This window comes from Artibeus jamaicensis, unplaced genomic scaffold (assembly GCF_021234435.1).
Source record: "Artibeus jamaicensis isolate MK-2021 breed Jamaican fruit bat unplaced genomic scaffold, CSHL_Jam_final contig_518, whole genome shotgun sequence".
Taxonomy (NCBI): Eukaryota; Metazoa; Chordata; class Mammalia; order Chiroptera; family Phyllostomidae; genus Artibeus; species Artibeus jamaicensis.
This window is the reverse complement of record NW_026521870.1, coordinates 1,468,573-1,489,309: the sequence shown is the minus strand read 5'-3', so window position 1 is coordinate 1,489,309 and position 20,737 is coordinate 1,468,573. Positions and strand designations below refer to the sequence as shown.

General features: G+C 37.5%; 2 protein-coding genes across 3 annotated transcripts in view; one reads left to right on the top strand and one right to left on the bottom strand.

The window, feature by feature from the left end:
* Nucleotides 1-4,349: 4,349 nt before the first annotated feature.
* On the top strand, nucleotides 4,350-20,543 carry PMPCB (peptidase, mitochondrial processing subunit beta). Its single transcript, XM_053668922.1, has 13 exons — nucleotides 4,350-4,480; nucleotides 5,421-5,561; nucleotides 6,525-6,611; nucleotides 6,994-7,123; nucleotides 13,397-13,595; nucleotides 14,236-14,315; nucleotides 16,731-16,843; nucleotides 17,691-17,834; nucleotides 18,637-18,797; nucleotides 19,626-19,711; nucleotides 19,791-19,879; nucleotides 20,017-20,092; nucleotides 20,200-20,543. The coding sequence occupies exons 1-13, from the start codon at nucleotides 4,379-4,381 to the stop codon at nucleotides 20,262-20,264; spliced, it is 1,473 nt and encodes a 490-aa protein (XP_053524897.1). The 5' UTR covers nucleotides 4,350-4,378; the 3' UTR covers nucleotides 20,265-20,543.
* Nucleotides 20,491-20,737, bottom strand: part of DNAJC2 (DnaJ heat shock protein family (Hsp40) member C2) — a 33,252-nt gene continuing 33,005 nt past the window's right edge. For both annotated transcript variants that reach the window (XM_037167708.2, XM_037167709.2), the window contains exon 17: nucleotides 20,491-20,628. In XM_037167708.2, the coding sequence (XP_037023603.1) occupies nucleotides 20,554-20,628 (75 nt within the window). In that variant the 3' untranslated portion in view covers nucleotides 20,491-20,553. The remainder of the gene's footprint in view (nucleotides 20,629-20,737) is intronic.

Genomic DNA, 20,737 nt, shown 5'->3' with positions numbered 1-20,737 from the left:
TGAAGATATGTAGAAAGGGGAACCCTTTTGCACTATTAATGGGAATGCAGACTGATGCAACTACTGTGGAAATCAGTATGGAGATACGTCAACAAATTAAAAATGGATCTGCCTTTTGACCCAGGTTCCCATTTTTGGGAATATATCCAAAGGAACTCAAAGCACTAATTTGAAAGAACATATGCACCCCTATGATCATTGCAGTGCTACTTACAATTGCCAAGATATGGAAGCAGCCCAAGTATCCATCAATAGATTAGTGGATAAAACAACCATGGGCTATTTATTCAATGCAATTCTATTTGGCTGTTAAAAAGAAGAAAATTCTACCCTTTGCAACAGTGTGGATGGACCTGGAGAACATTATGCTAAGTAAAATAAGCCAGTCAAAGAAAGACAAATAGCATACAATATTACTCATATGTGGAATCTAATGAACAAACCTAACAAGCAAAAAAAGACAGACTTATAGATGGAGAGCAGATGACAGCTAGTGTGTGGAGTGGAGGGAGTTGAGAGAGTGGAGGGATGGAGCAGAAAGGTAAAAAAAACACATGGACACGGGCAACAGTGTGGAGATTCCCGTGGGGAGGGGGTATAAAAGGACTACATGGTAATGAAAAAATACAATAAAGATTAAATAAAATATATATACGTAGTTACTGATAATACTATTGAATAACTTTGAATTCTAATACAGCTTAATAAATATTAAATGTACTACTGACTTATACTAATACTGCTTAACACAAATTTAAAGCTTTGTAGCGGTCTAGTTCCTGGCATATTAAGAGGAAATAATTTGAAGAGGGTTTAATAAAGGAACTATTTACAAAAGTAGGGGCAGGGTTTGGGAAAACTAAGAAGGGGATTGCAGTATTCTGGAAGTAGAATTCGGAAGGGATAGCTGTATGAAGAAGGCTGGGCCTGTCACAGAGAAATGCGTCAGCCCCTAGGGAGAAAGCTGAGGGATTAACATATCCTCTCACTTCTACAGGTTTCTGTGTCCTGTGGTGACTTACTGGCTAAACCCAACCAGAAATATAATGAATCAAGCAATCTATGCAGGCCAGTGTCCTAAAGCACAGAATAAAATGGTAAAGGGTGAGGAGTAAGTATGGCTTAGCCCCCTGTGAATTTAATGCCACTAGTATTTTTGTCAGCTAGAATTAAATAATTTAAATCTTTTAAAAAACCTTTATTTATTTTTACAGAGAGAGGAAGGGAGGGAGAAAAAGAGGGAGGGAAACACTGATGGGCTGCTTCTCGGATACACCCCAAGTAGGGACCAGGTCTGCTGCCCAGGCCCTTACCAGGAATTGAAACTGTGACCCTTTGCTTTGTGGGACTGACACCCAGCCGAGTGAGCCACACCAGCCAAGGCAATGATTTTGTTCTCATTTGGGACTTTGTTCACTTGTTAACCACTCTTCCTGCTCAGTTCCTTTAGTTCTTATGTATGTAGTCATAAGTTGCTGCTGTGGTGTCTCTTTGTCAAGTAGGATAAGATAACTTCAGGGTCACAAGGAGAATTTATGAGTTTGTTTTACAAAAAGACTGTTTCCAAGGTTGTTGCAACCAGTGGTTGACTCCCAGGAGTCTGATATAAAAAAAGCGTTATTTGTGACTAAAACAGACTATTCTCTCTCTTCCTTGGAACTCCTTCTATTTCATAGCTGCATAAAAACTCCCTACTTCTGCTTTTTAAGACATCCAGCTCTTCCATCCTCTCACCTCAGCCAAATCAAATAAGCCTCGCCCTGTCTCCAAGCACCGCTGTGTCCATTTGTGGGCTTACTAGCTCATCGTGTACACCAACCTGAATTTTGGGAGGTGTTCTGCAACACGGGGACAAAAGGAAGATATCCAAATACTCTTTAATAAACATAACATCTATTGTATTACTCCATTTTCTAAAGAATATTGACTGTGTATTCAATTAATCTAGCTAGTCACCCATCCATTTATTCACCCATCCAGTTGACCTTTCTAGTCACATACATGTGTAGAACAATATATGGAATGTTACCCTCATGTTAATGGTAACAATTTTTGGATAGTAGGATTTGGGGCATTTTTAAAAATTGAAATATAATTTACATATCATAGATTTTTACCCTTTTAACATGTAATATTCCGTGGTTTATAGAACCACTACCACTATTTAACTTCAGGAAATTTTCGTTACCCCTAAAGACACCCCAGCCCACCAGCAGTCATTCCCTGTTTGTACCTGCCCTCAGTTCCAGGCAACCACTCATCTACTGTCTCTACAGATTTCCTATTCTGGGCATTTCATATAAATGAAACATATAGTATGTGGCCTTTGGTGATTGCCTTTTCTCATAGCATTATATTTTCAAATTTCATCCATGTTGTAACATGTATCAATACCCCATTCCTTTTTGTTGTTGAATAATAGTCCATTGTACAGATATGCCACATTTTGTTTATTGATTCATTAGTTAATGGACATGGGTTATTTTCACTTTTAGGCTTTTATAAATAATGCTATTGTAAACATTTGCATATAATTTTTGTGTGGACATGTTTCAATTTTTCAGTGTACACCCAGGAGTGGAATTGCTGAGTCAAATGGTGAGGAGCTGCCAAACTGTTTCCCACAGCAGTTACGCCACTTATGTTCCCAGTGGCAATGTTGAGGGTTGAAATTTCCCCATATTCTTATCAACACTTGTTATTATCTATCTTTCTCATTACACTATATGATTTTAGTGTGTGAATAGTACCTTAGCCGTAGCTTTGAATTGCATGTTCCTGATAGCTAATGATGTTGAGCATCTTTTCATGTTTTAATTGGCCATTTCAATATATTTTTAGAGGCATATTTATTAAAATAATTTATTTAATGTTTGGTAACAGTTTTATTGAGATATAATTCACATACCATATAATTCACCCACTTAAACTGTTCAATAGCTTTCATTATATTAATAAAATTGTGCCAGTATCATGATTAATTTCAGAACATTCAAATCACTGGGGAAAAAAAAAACCCATATCCGGTAGTCCCCAAACTTTAACCCTCCCATTTTCCTCAATCTGGTTGAAATGTTTGGGTGAATGGAGGTATCATTGCCTGTTTTGCATTGGATATTATAGGAAGAGACTTAACGGGCAAGGCAGTGAATTGCATTTTGGACAAGTTGATACTGAGGTGCCAATGGGATATTTAAATGGTGTTGTGTAGCAACTGAATAGTTAAGTGGGCATGGAACCCAAGAGAAAGGGTTGGCTCTGTAGACAGGTGGAAATGGAAACCCTTAGTAGAAGAGGCCCAGGTCCAAAACATGGGAAATATCAACTTTGAGGGCAAATAAGCATGGTGTTTAAGAGCACAGGCTTTGGAGTCAGATAGTCTGCATTATCAAGTTATTTTACCTAGTTTTCACAACTGTAAAATGAGCAAAACAATAGCACAGTTAGAACAATGCTTGCTACTTTTAGTTTCCTTGAAAGATCGGAGAATAGCCCTGGCTGGTATGGCTCAGTGGATTGAGCGATGGACTGAGAACCCGAGGGTCAGATACTGCATTCCCAGTCAGAACACGTGCCTGGGTTGTGGGCCAGGTTTCCAATAGGGGGCCATGGGAGGCAACCACACACTGATGTTTCACTCCCTCTTCCTCCATCCCCCTTTCTTTAAATTAAAATAAATAAATAAATCAATAAATACATTCTTTAAAAAAAAAGAGTTCTGTGAATAAAGAGCTGCCCAAGAAGGCGAAGAAGAAGGAGGAGGAGGAGCCCTCAGATACAACGAGAAAAGAAATTTCAAAGAGATCTATCACTGTCACATTCTGCCAAAAGGACTATGGTAAGGTCCTTCTGATAAGGTAAGATAAAGAGCCCAGCGTTCAATTAGTGGCCTAAGAGCAATTTGTACGGAATGAAATGAGTCCGACATTAAGGGTTGAAGAGTAATTAGGGTCTGACACTGATACCTGATCTCCCCTCCCCTCCCCTCACTATGCGCTCTCTTCATTAGATGCTTTCTTTAAGGACAGTTATGGATCTTACACTTTTTCCAATCAATTTCAACGACCAATGGGATGATATGTTGCATCAGGTTATCTTTATCTTCTCCACATTTGGGACTTATACGCCGTAGCCGATCAAATACAGGGTCTTCTACAGACTTCCTGATTCTTTTTTTTTTTTTAATTGATTCTTATTATTTGGAATAGACCGCTCACCAGCAGGCCGATGTCAAGTCCTTCCTCAGCCCCTACCTTCCTCGGCTGCTTCGAGGACTGTCGTTCTGATCGTTGCCACAAGGTGGTGTCCTCTTTTTCCTCTGGGACCACCTCCCAGGTCACGACCTCGGAAGTACATCCGCTACCGGTGCACAGCAGAAATGGCAGCAGTGGCAGCAGCCAGACTGACGCTGTTATCCAGGACGCGGTCTCGGCTGTGGGGTTTCACCGGGAGACTCCTAGTCGGAGGTGGTGCTGGACGGGTGAGCTGTCTTCCACTTGTCTGGGTGCCCTCCGGGCCCGGGTCTGTTCCGCCGAGCGCTACTCGGCGGACTTGAGTCACGGGCGCCCTTCCCGGCCGCGCACACCCCCAGTGGCGGGTGGTGCCCGGTCTCCTCAAAGGGGAGCCCCGGGACCCTTTACTTCTGCGGGGATCCACCTGAGCGTGACCTGCCAGTGACTTGTGGGATGACTCTGGTTACCGGTCCTTTCACCCCCACATATTGAGGAGTCATTATAAAGAGTGCAGGTTGATTACTGAAAACACAGTGGTTGCAAATTGGGGGAAGTTAATAAGTGAGTTTGTTCCTGTCCCCCAAGTTCTGTTCTTGCCTAAGACTAAACTTCATCCTCAGCGGGCTTTCTGCGAGCCCCGGGGTAGCTAAAGGAAAGTTTTGGCTGGATGTACATTTTTCTCATGAGAGCCTCTTAACTTTCGCCAAGGTATGTGGGGCTTTAACATCTGTATGAAGAAGAGAAAAACTGCGGACTGACGAATAGTCCATAGTCAACAAATCTGTCAGCCAGCGCGTATCCTTGAACACCTACCCTTCTTTGTATCTTCTTTTCTACATTTTTCAAAACTTTTTGCTTTTTTCTAACAGTGAAAGCCTAATCTCATTTCTACGTTGTGTATAGGTATTTTTTATATTTTCTCTCCCTTTCTTGACATTCCCCCCTGTTCCTTCTTTAATGAATATTAAACGTTTCTAGGAGAAGTGTTGAAATAATAGCAGTTTATTTGTAGGCATGCCACTGGCTTTAAAAGGGGGATGATAAAGGAAAGAAGGTTCCCAGTTAAGGAGGGAAGAGTACTTTGTAGAGAGAGTCTCTTTGAGATAGATGTGGTTTTTTTCATCGACATTGACAATCAGAATACTGATGTGTTTTGGTTCCTTCCTCCCACCTTCCATCTCCAACCAGTCATCATATTTTGGAGGGAGCAGATTGAGAAGTACACAGGCTGCTACACAAGTTGTTCTGAATGTTCCTGAAACACGAGTAACACGTTTGGAGAACGGTCTCAGGGTGGCCTCTGAAGATTCTGGGCTCTCAACATGCACAGTAAGTGATTCAGGCAACCACTGTTTGAGTGACTTTGAGTGACTTCTCATGGAGGAGAGGAGAGAACAAATTGCTGTGGGTTTTTTTTTTTTTTTTTAGATTTTATTTATTTATCTTTAGAGAGGAAGGGAAGGAGAAAGAGTGGGAGAGAAACATCAGTGTATGGTTGCCTCTTGTGAGTCCCCTGCTGGGAACTGGCCTGCAACCCAGGCATGTGCCCTGACTGGGAATCAAACTGCAATCGTGTGGTTTGTAGGCCCGCGCTCAATCCACTGAGCTACACCAGCCAGGAAAATTGCTGGTTTTTAATCTAACTTTTCTAGTTGGCTGGTGGTTGAAAAATAGTGGTAGTTATTGTACCTTGACAGGTGACACTAGCTTGCGAATCTTTTTTCCAGTGGAACTTCTACAGTGGATGCACGTGTACCCTGTTTCAAGTGTCTACATCTGGTTCTTATAGCCTATTACTGTATTACTTATTGTTAGTAATGTTGATAGTAATGAAAGAATTATATTAGGCAACTCTGTGCCAGCTGTTTTAACATACTTATTTGATCTTTAAAACAGTTCTTTGTATTAGCCATCATCACACCCTTTTTGTGGTTGAGGAACAAGTTCAGAGAAGTTAAATAAATGGTTTTGCCCTAGGTCACTCAGCTAATATGTGACAGAGCCAAATTTGATGACTTCTGATGTTCTTTATACTGTAGTTAATGGCTGTAGTACAAGGTGGACTAAGAATCTGGGTCCTCAGGTAAGCATATAACAGTCTGGATCTGGATGATCAACATTTTAAAAACTCATAGTTCATAGGAATATACTATGAATCCAAGTCAAGAAAACTTTAGTGTCAAGACTAGAAAGCATTTGTCAGAAGGAGGAAGGAGCTTCCCCCCACCCCACTGTCATTTCCTCAGAAGAAAGAAAATGGTGCTTTACTAATTGTTCCGTCATTGCATTAAGGTTGGGCTCTGGATTGATGCTGGAAGTCGATATGAAAATGAGAAGAATAATGGAACAGCTCACTTTCTGGAGCATATGGCTTTCAAGGCAAGTTGTCAGACTTATTTTATAAAAATGCATTTTTTAAAGAGATAGTAAGTACTAATCTCATTCCAAGGCAGAAAGAACCACTTCAGACTATTGAAGATAGCATGTTATTTTTTAAATCTTTTTTTCCCCAGAATAATTATCTGAAATAATGACTTATAATTGCTTTGTAGAGTTGAAATAAGGATTTTCTCTTGGGACATAGGGTCATCCAAAAATACATGTATACCATGATTTCTGAAGCTTAATATACTTTAGAAGCCAAATTTGGTCCTTGTGTGAAACAGGCATAGGCTTATGCCCACACATTTGTTGTCTGAAATGTTTAGAACAGATGAGGGATAATAATAGGTATTATAATCTTTTTTCCTCTCTTTTTCAGGGCACCAAAAAGAGATCTCAGTTAGATTTGGAACTTGAGATTGAAAACATGGGTGCTCATCTCAATGCCTATACCTCCAGAGAGCAGACTGTATATTATGCCAAAGCATTTTCTAAAGATTTGCCAAGAGGTATTATTTATACTGCAGATGTGTGACTTTCATAAGTTAACACATAATCTAGTACTGTTTTTATTATGTCTGTTATGAAAGGGTAGCCCCCAGAAATGTGAAAAAAAATTTTAAACATTTTATTTCTTTTTAGAGAGTGGGGAAGGGAGGGAGAAAGAGAGGGAAACATCAGTGTGTGGTTGCCTTATGTGTGCCCCCTACTGGCGACCTGGCCTGCAATCCAGACATGTGCCCTGACTGGGAATCCATCCAGCAACCCTTTGGTTCACAGGTCAGTCAGTACTCAGTCCCCTGAGCCACACAGGCCAGGGCTGAAAAAAAAATTATTTTTCTCTCGGTTGGACAAATGATATGAAATATTTAGAGGCTGCAAGACTTGTGCCAACCAGGCCCTAATGCTTGATACAAAAATACTTCCTCCAGAGCCATACCTGTGCAGTGAAACATTTAGCATTTTTTTAAAAATTGATTTTAGAGAGAGGAAAAGAGAGAGAGAGGAAAAAAACACATTGATTTGTTGTTGCATCTATTTATGCATTGATTGGTTGATTCTTGTGCAGTATGTGTGCTGGCTGGGGAATGAACCTGAAACCTTGGCAAGGATGATGCAGTAACAAACTGAGCTATCTGGCCAGGGCTAAAACATTTAAAATTGTATTTATTTATTTATTACAGTGTACTGTTCTTCCCTCCCCCATTTTACCATGTTATCTGAATTTTTATTTCTATAAACCTCAACAGGTTTTATATCAGCTGAGTGCTGGGCTTTGTTTTTTGACCAAATCTTGCTTACTTATTTATTACATTTGTACATTCTAGATCACAGGTGGCAAACACAAGGCCCGTGGGCCGAATCCAGCCCTCTACCTTGTTTTATCCGGCCCAGCACTTTGTTTCTACCTGGCAGCAGCTCTGACTTCTCACTTAACTGTTAAGGAGTAGTTAACATTTATCCAGTCCTAAAATTACATTCAGCCCTTTGAAGGCAAGGTGAGGCTGTGGCCCCTGGTGGAAATGACTTTGACACTCCTGTTCTAGATCCTCATCCTGGAGTGCGCTTCTTTCTCACCTACCTTTCCATTAATTTGTTTCTTTTCTCATTTTTTAAAATTAAAAACAAAAACAAAACAGTTCACCCATATCTCCCACCCCCACCTCTGGCAACCACCAGCCTGTTCTCTCTATGAGCTTGGGTTTTTTGTTTTCTTGTTTTTGGATTCTGCATGTAATCATATGGTATTTGTCTTTCTCTGTTTGACTTATTTCACTTAGAATAATGCGTTCAAGGTTCATCCATATCATTGCAAATGGCAAGATTTCCTTCCTTATGGTTGAATAATTCATTCATTCTTTGACAGTTAGGTTGTTCCCATATATTGACAATGTAAGTAATGCAGCAGTGCACATGAGGATGCAGATATCTTTATGAGTTAGTGTTTTCATTTTTTTGGATGAATACCTAGAAGTAGAATTGCTAGATACATGATAGTTCTATTTTTAATATTTTGAGGAATTATCATACTGTTTTCCACCGTGGCTGCACCAATTTACATTCCCACCAACAGTGCACAAGGGTTCTTTTTTCTCTACATATATTGTCACCATCAGTAGTCTTTTTAATTTTATATTTATTTATTTTTAGAGAGACAGGAGGAAGGGAGAAAGAGAGGGAAACATCAGTGTGTGATTGCCTCTCATGTACCCCCTACTGGGGACCTGGCATGCAATCCAGGCAGGTGTCCTGACTGTGAATCAAACTGGTGACCCTTTGATTCACAGGCTGACACTCAATCCACTGACCACACAGCCAGGGCCATAAATAGTCTTTTTGATGGTAACCATTCTAACAGGTGTGAGTTGGTATCATTATGGTTTTGATTTGCATTTCCCTGACCTTTAGTGATGTTGAGCATCTTTTTGTGTACCCATTGGCCATCTGTATATCTTCTTTGGAAAAATTTATATTCAGATCTTTGGTCCAGTTTTTGATTTAGATCGTTTTTCTGCGATTGTATGAGTTCTTTATATTTTTTGGATGTTAGTCCCTTATCAGATTCACAGATATTTTCTCTCATTTAATAGATTGCCTTTTGTTTGTTTCTTCTGTTGTATAGATGCTTTTTAGTTTGAGGTAGTTCCACTTGTCTGTTTTTGGTTTTGTTGCTAGTGGTGTCAGATTCAAAAAATCCTCACTAGGACTTGTGTCAAGGTCCTAGTTTACTGCCAGTGTTTTCCTCTAGGAGTTTCATGGTTTCAGGTCTTTTTTTTTTTTTTAAATTGATTTGAGAGAGAAAGAGGAAGGGAAAGTGAGAGAAAAACATTCATTTTCCCACTTACTTATGCATTCATTGCTTGTTTCTTGTATGTGCCCTTATCCGGGATTAAGCCTGCAACCTTGGTGTATGGGGATGACAATCTAAACTACTGAGCTTTCCAGCCAGGGCCAGTTTCAGGTCTTATGTTTAAGTCTTTAATCCACTTTGAATTGATTTTTGTGTTTGGTGTAAGAGTGGTCTAGTTTCTTTCTTTTGTATGTATACGTCCACTTTTCCTAACACCATTTAAAAGAGACTATGGCATTTCCCCCTTGGCTCCTTTATCTTAGATTAATTGACCATATAAATGTGGGTTTGTTTCTGTGTCCTTTGTTTTGTTCCATTGATCTATGTGTCTGTTTTTATGCCAGTACCAAACTTTTAATTGCTGTAGCTTTGTAATATAGTTTGAAATCAAGAAACATGGTGCATTCAGTTCTTTTTTTCTTTCTCAAGATTGCGTGGCTTTTGGGGGTCTTTTGTGGTTCTATACAGATTTTAAGATTGATTATTCTGTCTCTGAAAAATGTCATGGGAATTTTGAAAGAGATTGCACTGAATGTGTATATTGCTTTGGGTAGTGGGTATTGCTTTGGGTATTGCTTTTGGGACATTTTCACAATATTAATCCTTCTAGTTCATGTTTACAGAATATCTTTTTATGTATTTCTGTCTTCAGTTTTCTTTCATCAATTTCTTACAGTTTTTAGGCTTACATGACTTTTACTTCCTTAAAATTATTCATAGGTATTTATTACTTTTTGATATAGTTGTATATGGAATTTTCTTAATTTCTCTTTTTGATAGTTTATTATTATAGAAATGTGCCAGAATTTTGAGTATTGATTTTGTATCCTGTTACTGAATTTTATTAAATTTACTGAGTTTATGAGTTCTAACATTTTTTTATGGAGTCTTTAAGGTTTTCCATATAAAATATCATGTCATCTCTACATAGTGACAGTTTTGCTACTCCTTTCTAATTTGGATGCTTTTTATTTCTTGTTCTGGGTAGGAGCATTTTGTTTATTCCTTGTTTGCTACTAAACCTCTTGATCAAGAGCAAAATAAGCAGTTGTTCACTTATAAGATTATTTATTTTTATAACTTAAAAATATTTTTATTTTGTAGAAATTAATTATTCTGATAGCATAGCATACCAGTTTGTTGTGGTTACCATGTTGCTAGAGTTTTTGCATTTCTTTTTTTCTTTTTTTTTTTCTTTTTTTATTGATTATGCCATTACAGTTGTTCTATTCCCCCCTTCATTCCCCTCCACCCTACCCCCCGTCCCCACCATTACCCTCCTTTAGTTTATGACCATGTGTCTCAAGTTCTTTAGATTCTATATTTCCCATACTATTCTTGCCCCCCGCCCATCTATTTTCTATCTACTGTCTATGCTACTTATTTTCTGTGCCTTCTCCCCTCTTCTCCTTCTCCCACTCCCCTGTTGCTAACCCTCCTTGAGATCTTCATTTCTATGTTTCTGCTCCTGATCTAGCTGTCCTTTTAGTTTGCTTTTGTTTTAAGTACGGTTGTTAATAACTGTGAGTTTGCTGTCCTTTCACTGTTCATGTTTTTTTAACTTCTTTTTCTTAGATAAGTCCCTTTAACATTTCATATAATAAGGGCTTGGTGATGATGAACTCCTTAAATTTGATCTTATCTGAGAAGCACTTTATCTGTCCTTCCATTCTAAATGATAGCTTTGCTGGATAGAGTAATCTTGGTTGTAGGTCTTTGGATTTCATGACTTGGAATACCTCTTTCCAGCCCCTTCTTGCCTGTAAGGTCTCTTTTGAGAAATCCGCTGACAATCTGACATTTCTTAAAGGAAAGTTATTACACGAAACATTTTCCCAGTGGTGTAATTAATAATAAAATTTAGCAGTTTTAATGCTAACTGGTGAAATTAATATTCTTCGTGGTCCTTGTATAGTTGTAGTTAGTTTCATTACTTTGGGATTTTGTATTTTTAGTAGGCTTTTACTAATAGTGTTTGAATGAAACTTTACACAAGTACTTTAAAAAATATTTTATTTATTTCTTTTTAGAGTGAGGGAAAGGTGGGAAGAAAAAGAAAGAGAGAAATATGGATGTGAGAGAGAGACATTGATGGGTTGCCTCTTGTATGCACCCCAAACAGGGACTGAACCTGCAGCCCAGGCATGTGCCCTGATGGGGAATTGAACTGGTGACCTTTTGCTTTGCAGGATGATGACTAACCAGTTGAGCCACACTGGTCAGGGCCAAGTATTTTGTATATTTGTGTACATACTGTCTTACTTGATCTGCATAGTAATCACATGTTTGAAAACAATGGATGAAGTAGGTGTCTCCACTTTTTAGTTATGGAAACTGAGGCCCAGACTCTAACTTGCTCGGGAATATTCAGCTAGTAAGTGGTTTACTGTGGACCCAAATGCATGTCTTCTCACTCAGATTCACTGTGTCTGGTTGCTTTGTCAAAACAAAGCAAAGAACACAACCCAACAAAAAACCTACCACCTGCAGATACCTGCATGGTAGCCTAACCTCTACACCAAAACCAATAAAACTGACAGAATTGGAGGGTGGTGTGTGGGCGTGAATTGTACAGATCATCTGTAAAGTTTTTAATGATTTCTTTAGAAACAGTTTTTGCCTCAGTACTGATTGATTAGAGGCTAAGAACCAAGGGGTTAGACCAAGCTGCTTTAGATGGGATTTGGTTTTTTTTTTTCCTTTTTCTTTTTTTACACACACATAAAAAAAGAAACAGGAGGGAAAGCAAAAAGGGGCCATAAGGTGTCCTCCCATTTGACTTTGGGTTCTTCTCCACCCATCTTGGCCTCTGGTTTTCTTGTCTGGACAGACGGATGGGTTTTATTTTGTTTTACAGGTAATTTTTCCCCTTCGGTCATGATCTCAGCCCCACCTTACTGTAGCAGTATGTTTTGTCATTTAGGGCAGTCTGCAGAGGTGATTAATTCCAGGAGGTGCTCAGTATTGGAACATAATTGCATCTGAGACAAAGTCTCTTAAAGTGAACTTAATAATAGTATATAGTAAAGAAAATGAAGTAAAAGATTATAAATTTGTTTTTATTTAGATTGTGATTGCAGCTATAGATAATACTAATTCTTCAAGAATAGATTAGGTTTTCTTTTTTGAAGAGGTATGTAATTTTTCTGATAAAATTGCTTAATAGCATGATACTATATCCCTCAGTTTATTTTTGGCTTTTTGCAAATTATGGTCATTTTTGTATAAATATTTGAGGATTTTGTCAGTTTTTCCCAAGGGCCACTTTTAACCCTTTAGTCATCCTTATCTCTTGGGGTACCTATCCTTTTCTTCATATTAACATGCTTCATTGAGCATGTTAGCTGCTCTAGCCCTGTTAGATGATCATTTTATCAGTAACTTTGCCAATGGCAAGAATGAGAATAGACATGGGGATTAAGTTTCGTGGGGGAGGATATTTGTGAGGACACCAGTTCTGTAAGTGGTTCATTGGAAGCATAGAGTATGATGATTCTTGGTTTGTTTATGTAGCAGCCTCATTGCTGTGGGAACTTGGATAGTAAATACTTGAGTGATAGGAACTCTGTACACACTTAGATATTCTTATATGGTTAATTTTCTACTTTGTATTTTTTATACAATTTACACATATGCAGATATCCATGGCATTTTTGAAATGCTTGTAGGTAGAGTTATTAAGTGTTGTGGGACCTCTGGCAGATTTAGGAATTTTCTTCAAGCTCTTGTATATCACAGGGGTTTTTATTTTATATTTTTAAAATATTAATATTGTTTTATGTGTATCAAATATATAGAAAAATGTTTCTTCCCAGTTTAATTGGTATTGAGTGATGATCAGGATCATGGTTTCTGATGCTGATCAGGTTTACTAGATTTGAATAGTGAAAATTAAGATACTTAGTGTTTCTTATGTTTTATTTTCAATTAGCTGTGGAAATTCTTGCTGATATAATACAAAATAGCACATTGGGAGAAGCAGAGATTGAACGTGAACGTGGAGTAATCCTTAGAGAGATGCAGGAAGTTGAAACCAATTTACAAGAAGTTGTTTTTGATTATCTTCATGCCACAGCTTATCAAAATACTGCACTTGGACGGACAATTTTGGGACCAACTGAAAATATCAAGTAGGTATAATTCTCAGATTTATTTTTGAGAAAAATATATGAGTTGTGAAAATCAGCATTCATAAACATTCAACAAGTGTGTTTCAAAAAATAATTCCTCCCTCCTCCCCCCCCCCCCAATAATCTGAATGAAATTGTTCTTAGCTATATTTTAGCCCTACCTAACTCCCAGGTGTCTGGGCTCCTAATTAATTCTGGAATAAACAAGTGATGGTATCATATCTCTTTTTTTTTTGGTATGAGTTTTATATATATATATGTATTTTAGATTGTATTTATTTATCTTTAGAGGGGAAGGGAAGGAGAGAGGGAGAGAAACATCAATGTATGGTTGCCTTTCGTGCGTCCCCTGCTGGGAACTGGCCTGCAACCCAGGCATGTGCCCTGACTGGGAATCGAACCTCGATTGTCTGGTTCGCAGGCCCGCGCTCAATCCACTGAGCTACACCAGCCAGGGCTCATATCTCTTTTTGTGATGTAAAAAAGTCAAAATTCTTTGATATTTGTTGCCAGTATCCTTTTTTTGACTATTTTTTTAATTTAAATTTCTTTTAAGGTCTAATTTAATTTCAGGTATGGTATGTGAAGATCTGTGCTTTTTAACCTCCTTTTAATACTGCTGTTCTTTTTCCATTTACAGATCTATAAATCGTAAAGATTTAGTAGATTATATAACCACACATTATAAGGGGCCAAGGATTGTGCTTGCTGCTGCTGGAGGTTGGTTGATTAAAATTTCTGTAACTGTTTTGTTAAACAAAGTGATATTCTTATTTAATTTGGATCCTGTTGGGAGATGTCCTGAGAGTATTTACAGAACAAACTGTTTACTGTATTTTGTTGTGTATAATGCACATTTTTGTCCACATTTTTTAGGGAAAAATAAAGGTGTGCGTTCTACATGGATATAGTAACACCGTGTATAATGTGCACAAAAACGTGGATGCGCATTATACAAAGCAAAATACGTCACTGTTTTGTGTAGGGTGAACTAGACTTCCCTCTGTCTTCAGAGGTTTTTAAGGGAAAAATGTACAGATCTTCTAATGCGTAAGTGTACATACATATGTAATGGAATTTATTTGCAAGAGAAGGGCATGAGTGACCTGGGAGACAATGACACTTGGAAGATAGTGCTCTATAGTTTGGGAATCATTCCAGATTTTAAATTTGTCTCTTGGTCAAGCATGGAATGGTATATTATGTCATTCTTTAATTCTTTCATTTGTTCGTTCATTCAGTATGTCTACTAATTACTGAGAAGGGGAAGCACATAGAGAACCATGAAAATGTTTAATGGGAATCCTAACATGCAGGTGACTGGCATTAGGACAAGGCTTCTTTGAGTACATGTTTGGAGCTAGTAAATGATAAGAACATTCACGTTAGATTCTATTCGATTTCCTGACAGTCTGACTTTAGGCAAACAGTACATCTTACTGGTTTCTAGGTTTATTTTTCTTTAGGGCAAAGTGAAGATAGATGGAGTGTATATATTTTGTATTAATTTTTTTCCCCATTAGAAATGATAGTAAATTAAAATTCTAGTTGCTCTGGATAGACTTCTGAGCTAATGTACTTGGACATAATGGAGAAGGTGAAAATGAGGTTTAAATATCTCAAATGTTATTCATCATAGCTCTCAGCTAAATCACGTTACCTCTTTGTATGGCGAGCAGTGCACTCGGAAATTCTTTTGGAAAATGGGAAGACTTGGTCAGGTGGGGCTTCAGCAACCAAGCTGTGTAGAATGTGTCATAGTTGGTAGCATATGACACTGTGGGTTTTACCATAGTTCCTGAGTTCATTTCAACATTACTGAAATCAGGATATCTAATAGTTAATGGTCAGTCCTAGATTAATTAGCACTTTATCTTATTGATACAAAAATGATGATGTGCCTTATAAACAATGGCATCTTGAATTCAGTGAAATAGGTCAGACCTAGCTTCATTAAAAATTGGCGGTCCTGTCTTTTGGGATAGAGTTGGTGTTGGAGCAGCAGTCTGTGGAACACCCAACAAGGAGGGCCATAGGTAAAGGTAATAAAAGAGGGGATGCAGTTGTCATCAGGTACTAAGAACTGTGTGCATGCTCAGGTTTTTTTGTTGTGCTTGTCGTTCTTGTATCACCAGGATTTTCCTTGTTTTGTCACCCTCTGGATTGATATCCAAGGTGGCTCTCCTATATAAGGATTCTGAAAATATACAGAATACACTGTCTTGTTTTATACCACAGATTTGTTTGGAAAATGAGAGTGTAAGTTGTGCTTTTATATTCTAGTAGAATGTTTTGTTTAAGGAAATCTCTTGGCAATATTTTAAAACCACTTGCACGTGCCTAAATTTGTTTTGTAAGTTTCTATTTGTATTTAAGAAACCTTCACTGATTGACTCTGTTTGGGTCCTATGTTTGGATAGTAAGGGATTCAAAATCTAAGTAATTCTTAAGTTTTGGATAGCAAGCAATGAGTGAGTAGATAGCTATGGATTTATTCAGGAATTAGATGAAATTATTTTATTTCTGAATTCTGATCTCAGAGACATATCTCTGTATCAAAAAACATATCTGTGTATCTGGCCTTCTTTAAGTGTTAGAGCTCATAGTTATATTCTTTAAAAAAATTGAAAAGTGACTTTGCATTCTAGGACTTAACATGATTTTGTATGGAATGTGGTGTTTTTAAGCTGTTTTAACTTTTTCTGTGAATCCACTGGTGTGTGGATGAAAACTGTCCATTGCTCCATGCAGCGGTCCCCAACATTTTTGGCACTAAGCATCAATTTCGTGGAAGACAAATCTTCCACTGACGGGTGTGAGGTGGATGGTTTCTGGATGATTGAAGTTTGCATTACACTCAAGCTCACCTCCTGCTGTGCAGCTGGGTTCCTAACAGGCAGAAACTGGTCTGGTCCGTGCCCTGGAGCTTGGGGACCTCTGCTCTACAGAATAACACACCACCAAGGAAAAAAATGTTGTATGAGCCCTCAAATGCTTTTTTGAGTACAGATAGTTAATGTATGTAACATATCATATTGTATCACCTTAAGCCATTGTAAACTGAAGTCTTGGCAGTAGTTGTCTGCTTTAGATTATACTGTTACTAGATATGTAAAAGATTTTCCTTTAATTTAGGAGTTTCCCATGATGAACTGCTTGAGTTAGCAAAGTTTCATTTTGGTGACACTCTGTCCACACACAAAGGAGAAATACCAGCTCTACCTCCCTGCAAATTCACAGGAAGTGAGGTAGGGGAAGCCTCCTAAGCTAGTAGTTAGCCCTTTGAGTTTCTTGTGTTGCGTTTATGAGTGTGTTTACAGAATGTGCATGTTTCTAACATGAGTGAAATGGAAGTAACCAGAGGCTTAAACCGAAACAGAAAGGGAAGCGGATGGACACACTTGCTTATATTCCTTCAAATTCCGTATTATTTAACCACCTAGTTTTCCTAAGGAAGCAATGTTTTTATGGGCAATATAATTTGTTTTTTAGTGCTTTTCTTTGGTACTATGCCCATTTATATATTGTAAGGTATAAAAGTAATCTTTTATTTTTAAAAACATCCAAATTTGGACTTTCACATTAGATTTATTCTTGGTGAAGTTCTTCCTTCTGCCCGTCAGAGCCAAAACTTTCAGAGAATCTGCTGCTTGTCAATTCATTCGAGGCTTAGTTCGCCACATCAGGAGTGGCGCTCAGAGTAGGGCCTGGAAGGAGGCCTGGTATTCGCACTGGCAGAACAATGGTAGCCAGTTATGTCATTATTAGCTTAAATTTAGATGAAAAAATTCATATCAACACAAATGATTGATTTCTACCAGTGAAATAACGCATTCCTCTTTACCAGGTAAACACCTGGTGGGTATTGTCTGTATTTCAGTTGGAGACCTTTTGGTGAAAGTCATCTTTCCCTAAGTCATGAAATTCTTAGATTAGACTGTACAATGTAATGAGGCCTGATAGTTTAAGAAAACAAAATAAGAGTCATGGAGAGCATTTTAACTTTGCATTTAATGGGACTGGTGAATTTGTTTCTTTCTTGTTAAGCATGTTATGTAGTAGTGGTAATCTTAACTAGTCTTTTATGTTAACTAGATTCGAGTGAGAGATGACAAGATGCCTTTGGCACACATTGCAGTAGCCGTTGAAGCTGTTGGTTGGGCACATCCAGATACTATCTGTCTCATGGTTGCAAACACACTGATAGGCAACTGGGATCGTTCTTTTGGAGGAGGAATGGTAAGTGATTGTAGAATTTTAAACTGACAAGACAGAACTTCTGTACTATGAATTTTGACTTTTAAAATATAAATTGATCCTGATTGCATCCTTGGCCAGAAAAACATTTTTTTCTTTTGCCATAAACTTTATTAGTGGGATAATTGGCCAGGTTTGAATAAGAATAGAAGGATTTGTTAATAGTACTATATAAATGTTAATATCCTAATTTTAGTAATTTCTATGAAGTTGATTTGTTTTTCAGAAGTGCACACTTTATATAAAATGTATTTAGGGGTGAAAAGCATCCCATCTGCAGTGTACTCTCAAATAGTTGAAAAAAAGATGTTAAAAGAATGATGAAGCAAACATGGTAATGTATGAAGTGTTAGGTAATTTGGATAAAGGGAATTTTTACTGTTTTTGCTAACTTCTCTGTAGTACAAAGTGCATATTTGTACTGAAAAGATCTCAACAAAATTCATTTTATGTTAGGTTTCACATGCAATGTATTTAATTTCAAATCTACAGATTCACTGGGTTGGTAACAACAATGTATTATTTTGGAAGTGGGTGCAACTACTATGTTAATTATAGGGACTTGTTGCTTTTTACATTATGAATTTCTCTGGGGATGCATTGGGCTGATGAGTTAAGTATAATTCTTAGTCTTATTTTAAATTTGTTATTGAGATGGATGTTGATGGATAAAACCAAGAAACTCAGCCTTTAGGGCATTCACTATTTGCCTCATATCTCATTTTTCTTTCTGGTAATTTGGACACATTTACCTACAGTTCTGGACACTTTTTTTTCCTTACAGAATTTATCTAGCAAGCTGGCCCAGCTCACCTGTCACGGCAACCTCTGCCATAGCTTCCAGTCCTTCAACACTTCCTATACAGATACAGGATTATGGGGAATCTATATGGTTTGTGAACCAGCCACTATTGCAGACATGCTACATGTTGTTCAGAAAGAATGGTGAGAAAATACATCTTGCCCAGAATTCACATTTTAGATTAGTTTCCTCTTTACACTGTTGGTGTTTTTATTAGCACTTAATCAAAAGAACACTAGTAGCAGCTATGTTTTTAAAGATCACAGATGTTTCTTATAAGTCTCATGAGAAGCTGAGTTAATTTCATACTATAGAATATTTTTAAAGATTTTACTTTAGGAAGGAGATCCTAAAAGTTTAAAATGTTTAAACACCAACTAGAAGTTTGGAAAATCTGGAAGGGCTATGTTAAAAACTGAATCTGAAGTCCCATTGCTAAAAGAAAACTCTAGTGTTTTGTAGTCAAAACTAGTACGTTGAGATAAGCATAAAGGCCTACAGATTCTTGGAAAATGTTCCTCCACCATTTCGTTTCCTCCACCATTTTTAAGTGACTTTTTTTACATCTCTCTAAGTCTAGTTGTAAATATTATCAGGTTGAAGTAAAACTCAACTGGATTCTTTTGAGAAACCAGTTACCCACTGACCTATCCTCTAGCATATCAGAGCTTAGCAGATGGGGATTCGTGAAGTCTTAAAATAATTATAGCATTTCTCAAAATGGGGTTAGCCTATTTTTATATTGTACTGAACTTGTCTGCTAGTCATATCATTTTTTTTAGAAATTAGAAAATAGTCAGTGTAGGTTAGCTTTTGCTTAGCTATTGGGATCATTAATAACTTCAGGCTTTTTATAAGTTGAAATCAAGCTGTGGTATAATACATAGAATATGGCGCCATGTCTTTAGGTCATCAACACAAAACACATATTCAGTGTACTTGACATTTTGATTTTTCCAATTGTTTTTTAGGATGCGACTCTGTACAAGTGTCACTGAAAGTGAGGTTGCACGGGCCAAAAACCTTCTGAAAACAAACATGTTGTTGCAACTCGATGGTAAGAATAAAAATGTAAGGCCTGTTTTCAAAAGGTTGATCTATATTCCAATGCTTAACTTTTCTTTCTCTTTAAACAGGTTCCACTCCAATTTGTGAGGATATCGGCAGGCAAATGCTATGCTATAACAGAAGAATTCCCATCCCTGAGCTTGAAGCAAGAGTTGATGTAAATATTGTACACGCACCATTTCTTAGACACCATTGGGTCTTGTGCAAAAGTATTCTTGTTAACAAAGCTAAAAGTATGTATCATTGCAGGTATAGAATACAAAAAGCTCTGAATGCTAGTATCTTCTGTTTCAGGCTGTGAATGCTGAGACAATCCGAGAAGTGTGTACCAAATATATTTATGATAAGAGTCCAGCTATTGCTGCTGTTGGTAAGCCTGGCCACTTTTCTCCTACACAGAAAGTTGGCTAAGTATTTTCCTTTTAGTCAGTTTTATTATAAACAGTTTTAACTGTTTTTCCTTGTTTTACTCCTTAGGTCCCATTGAGCAACTACCAGATTTTAACCAGATTCGCAGTAACATGTGCTGGCTTCGTGATTAAAATGCTCCTAATAAAAGTATTTTGAATGTATATGTGTATAAAACAGAGACTAGCAAGTTTTAGCTATTAAACCCTAGAGAAAAAAAATTAAAACGATCATACATATTTGAGAATTTGAATGAGACACTGTGTCCAAGTTTCAAAGAGTAAGATTACTACTACCCCAGTGCACAGCAGATCTCCAAGAATGGTATACTCTCAAACATCACAAGTTGCATGTTAAGAATGAAAATTTGTAAAGTATTTTCAGTTTTATTATAAAAATGCACACATAACAAAGATTGTCTTGTCATTTCTTGGCTCTACTTGCATTCAGTACTTGCTCTTGAGCAGCTTTCTTTGCTTTTACCATCTCGACAAGTTCCTAGGAAGGGAGAAAGGTGTTACTTTTAGTTGGCAGACATTTCTAGTGTTTGGTATAAGTATGTAAAACATTCAAATTGACTAAGTCTATAAAGACACCAGTGAAAAGG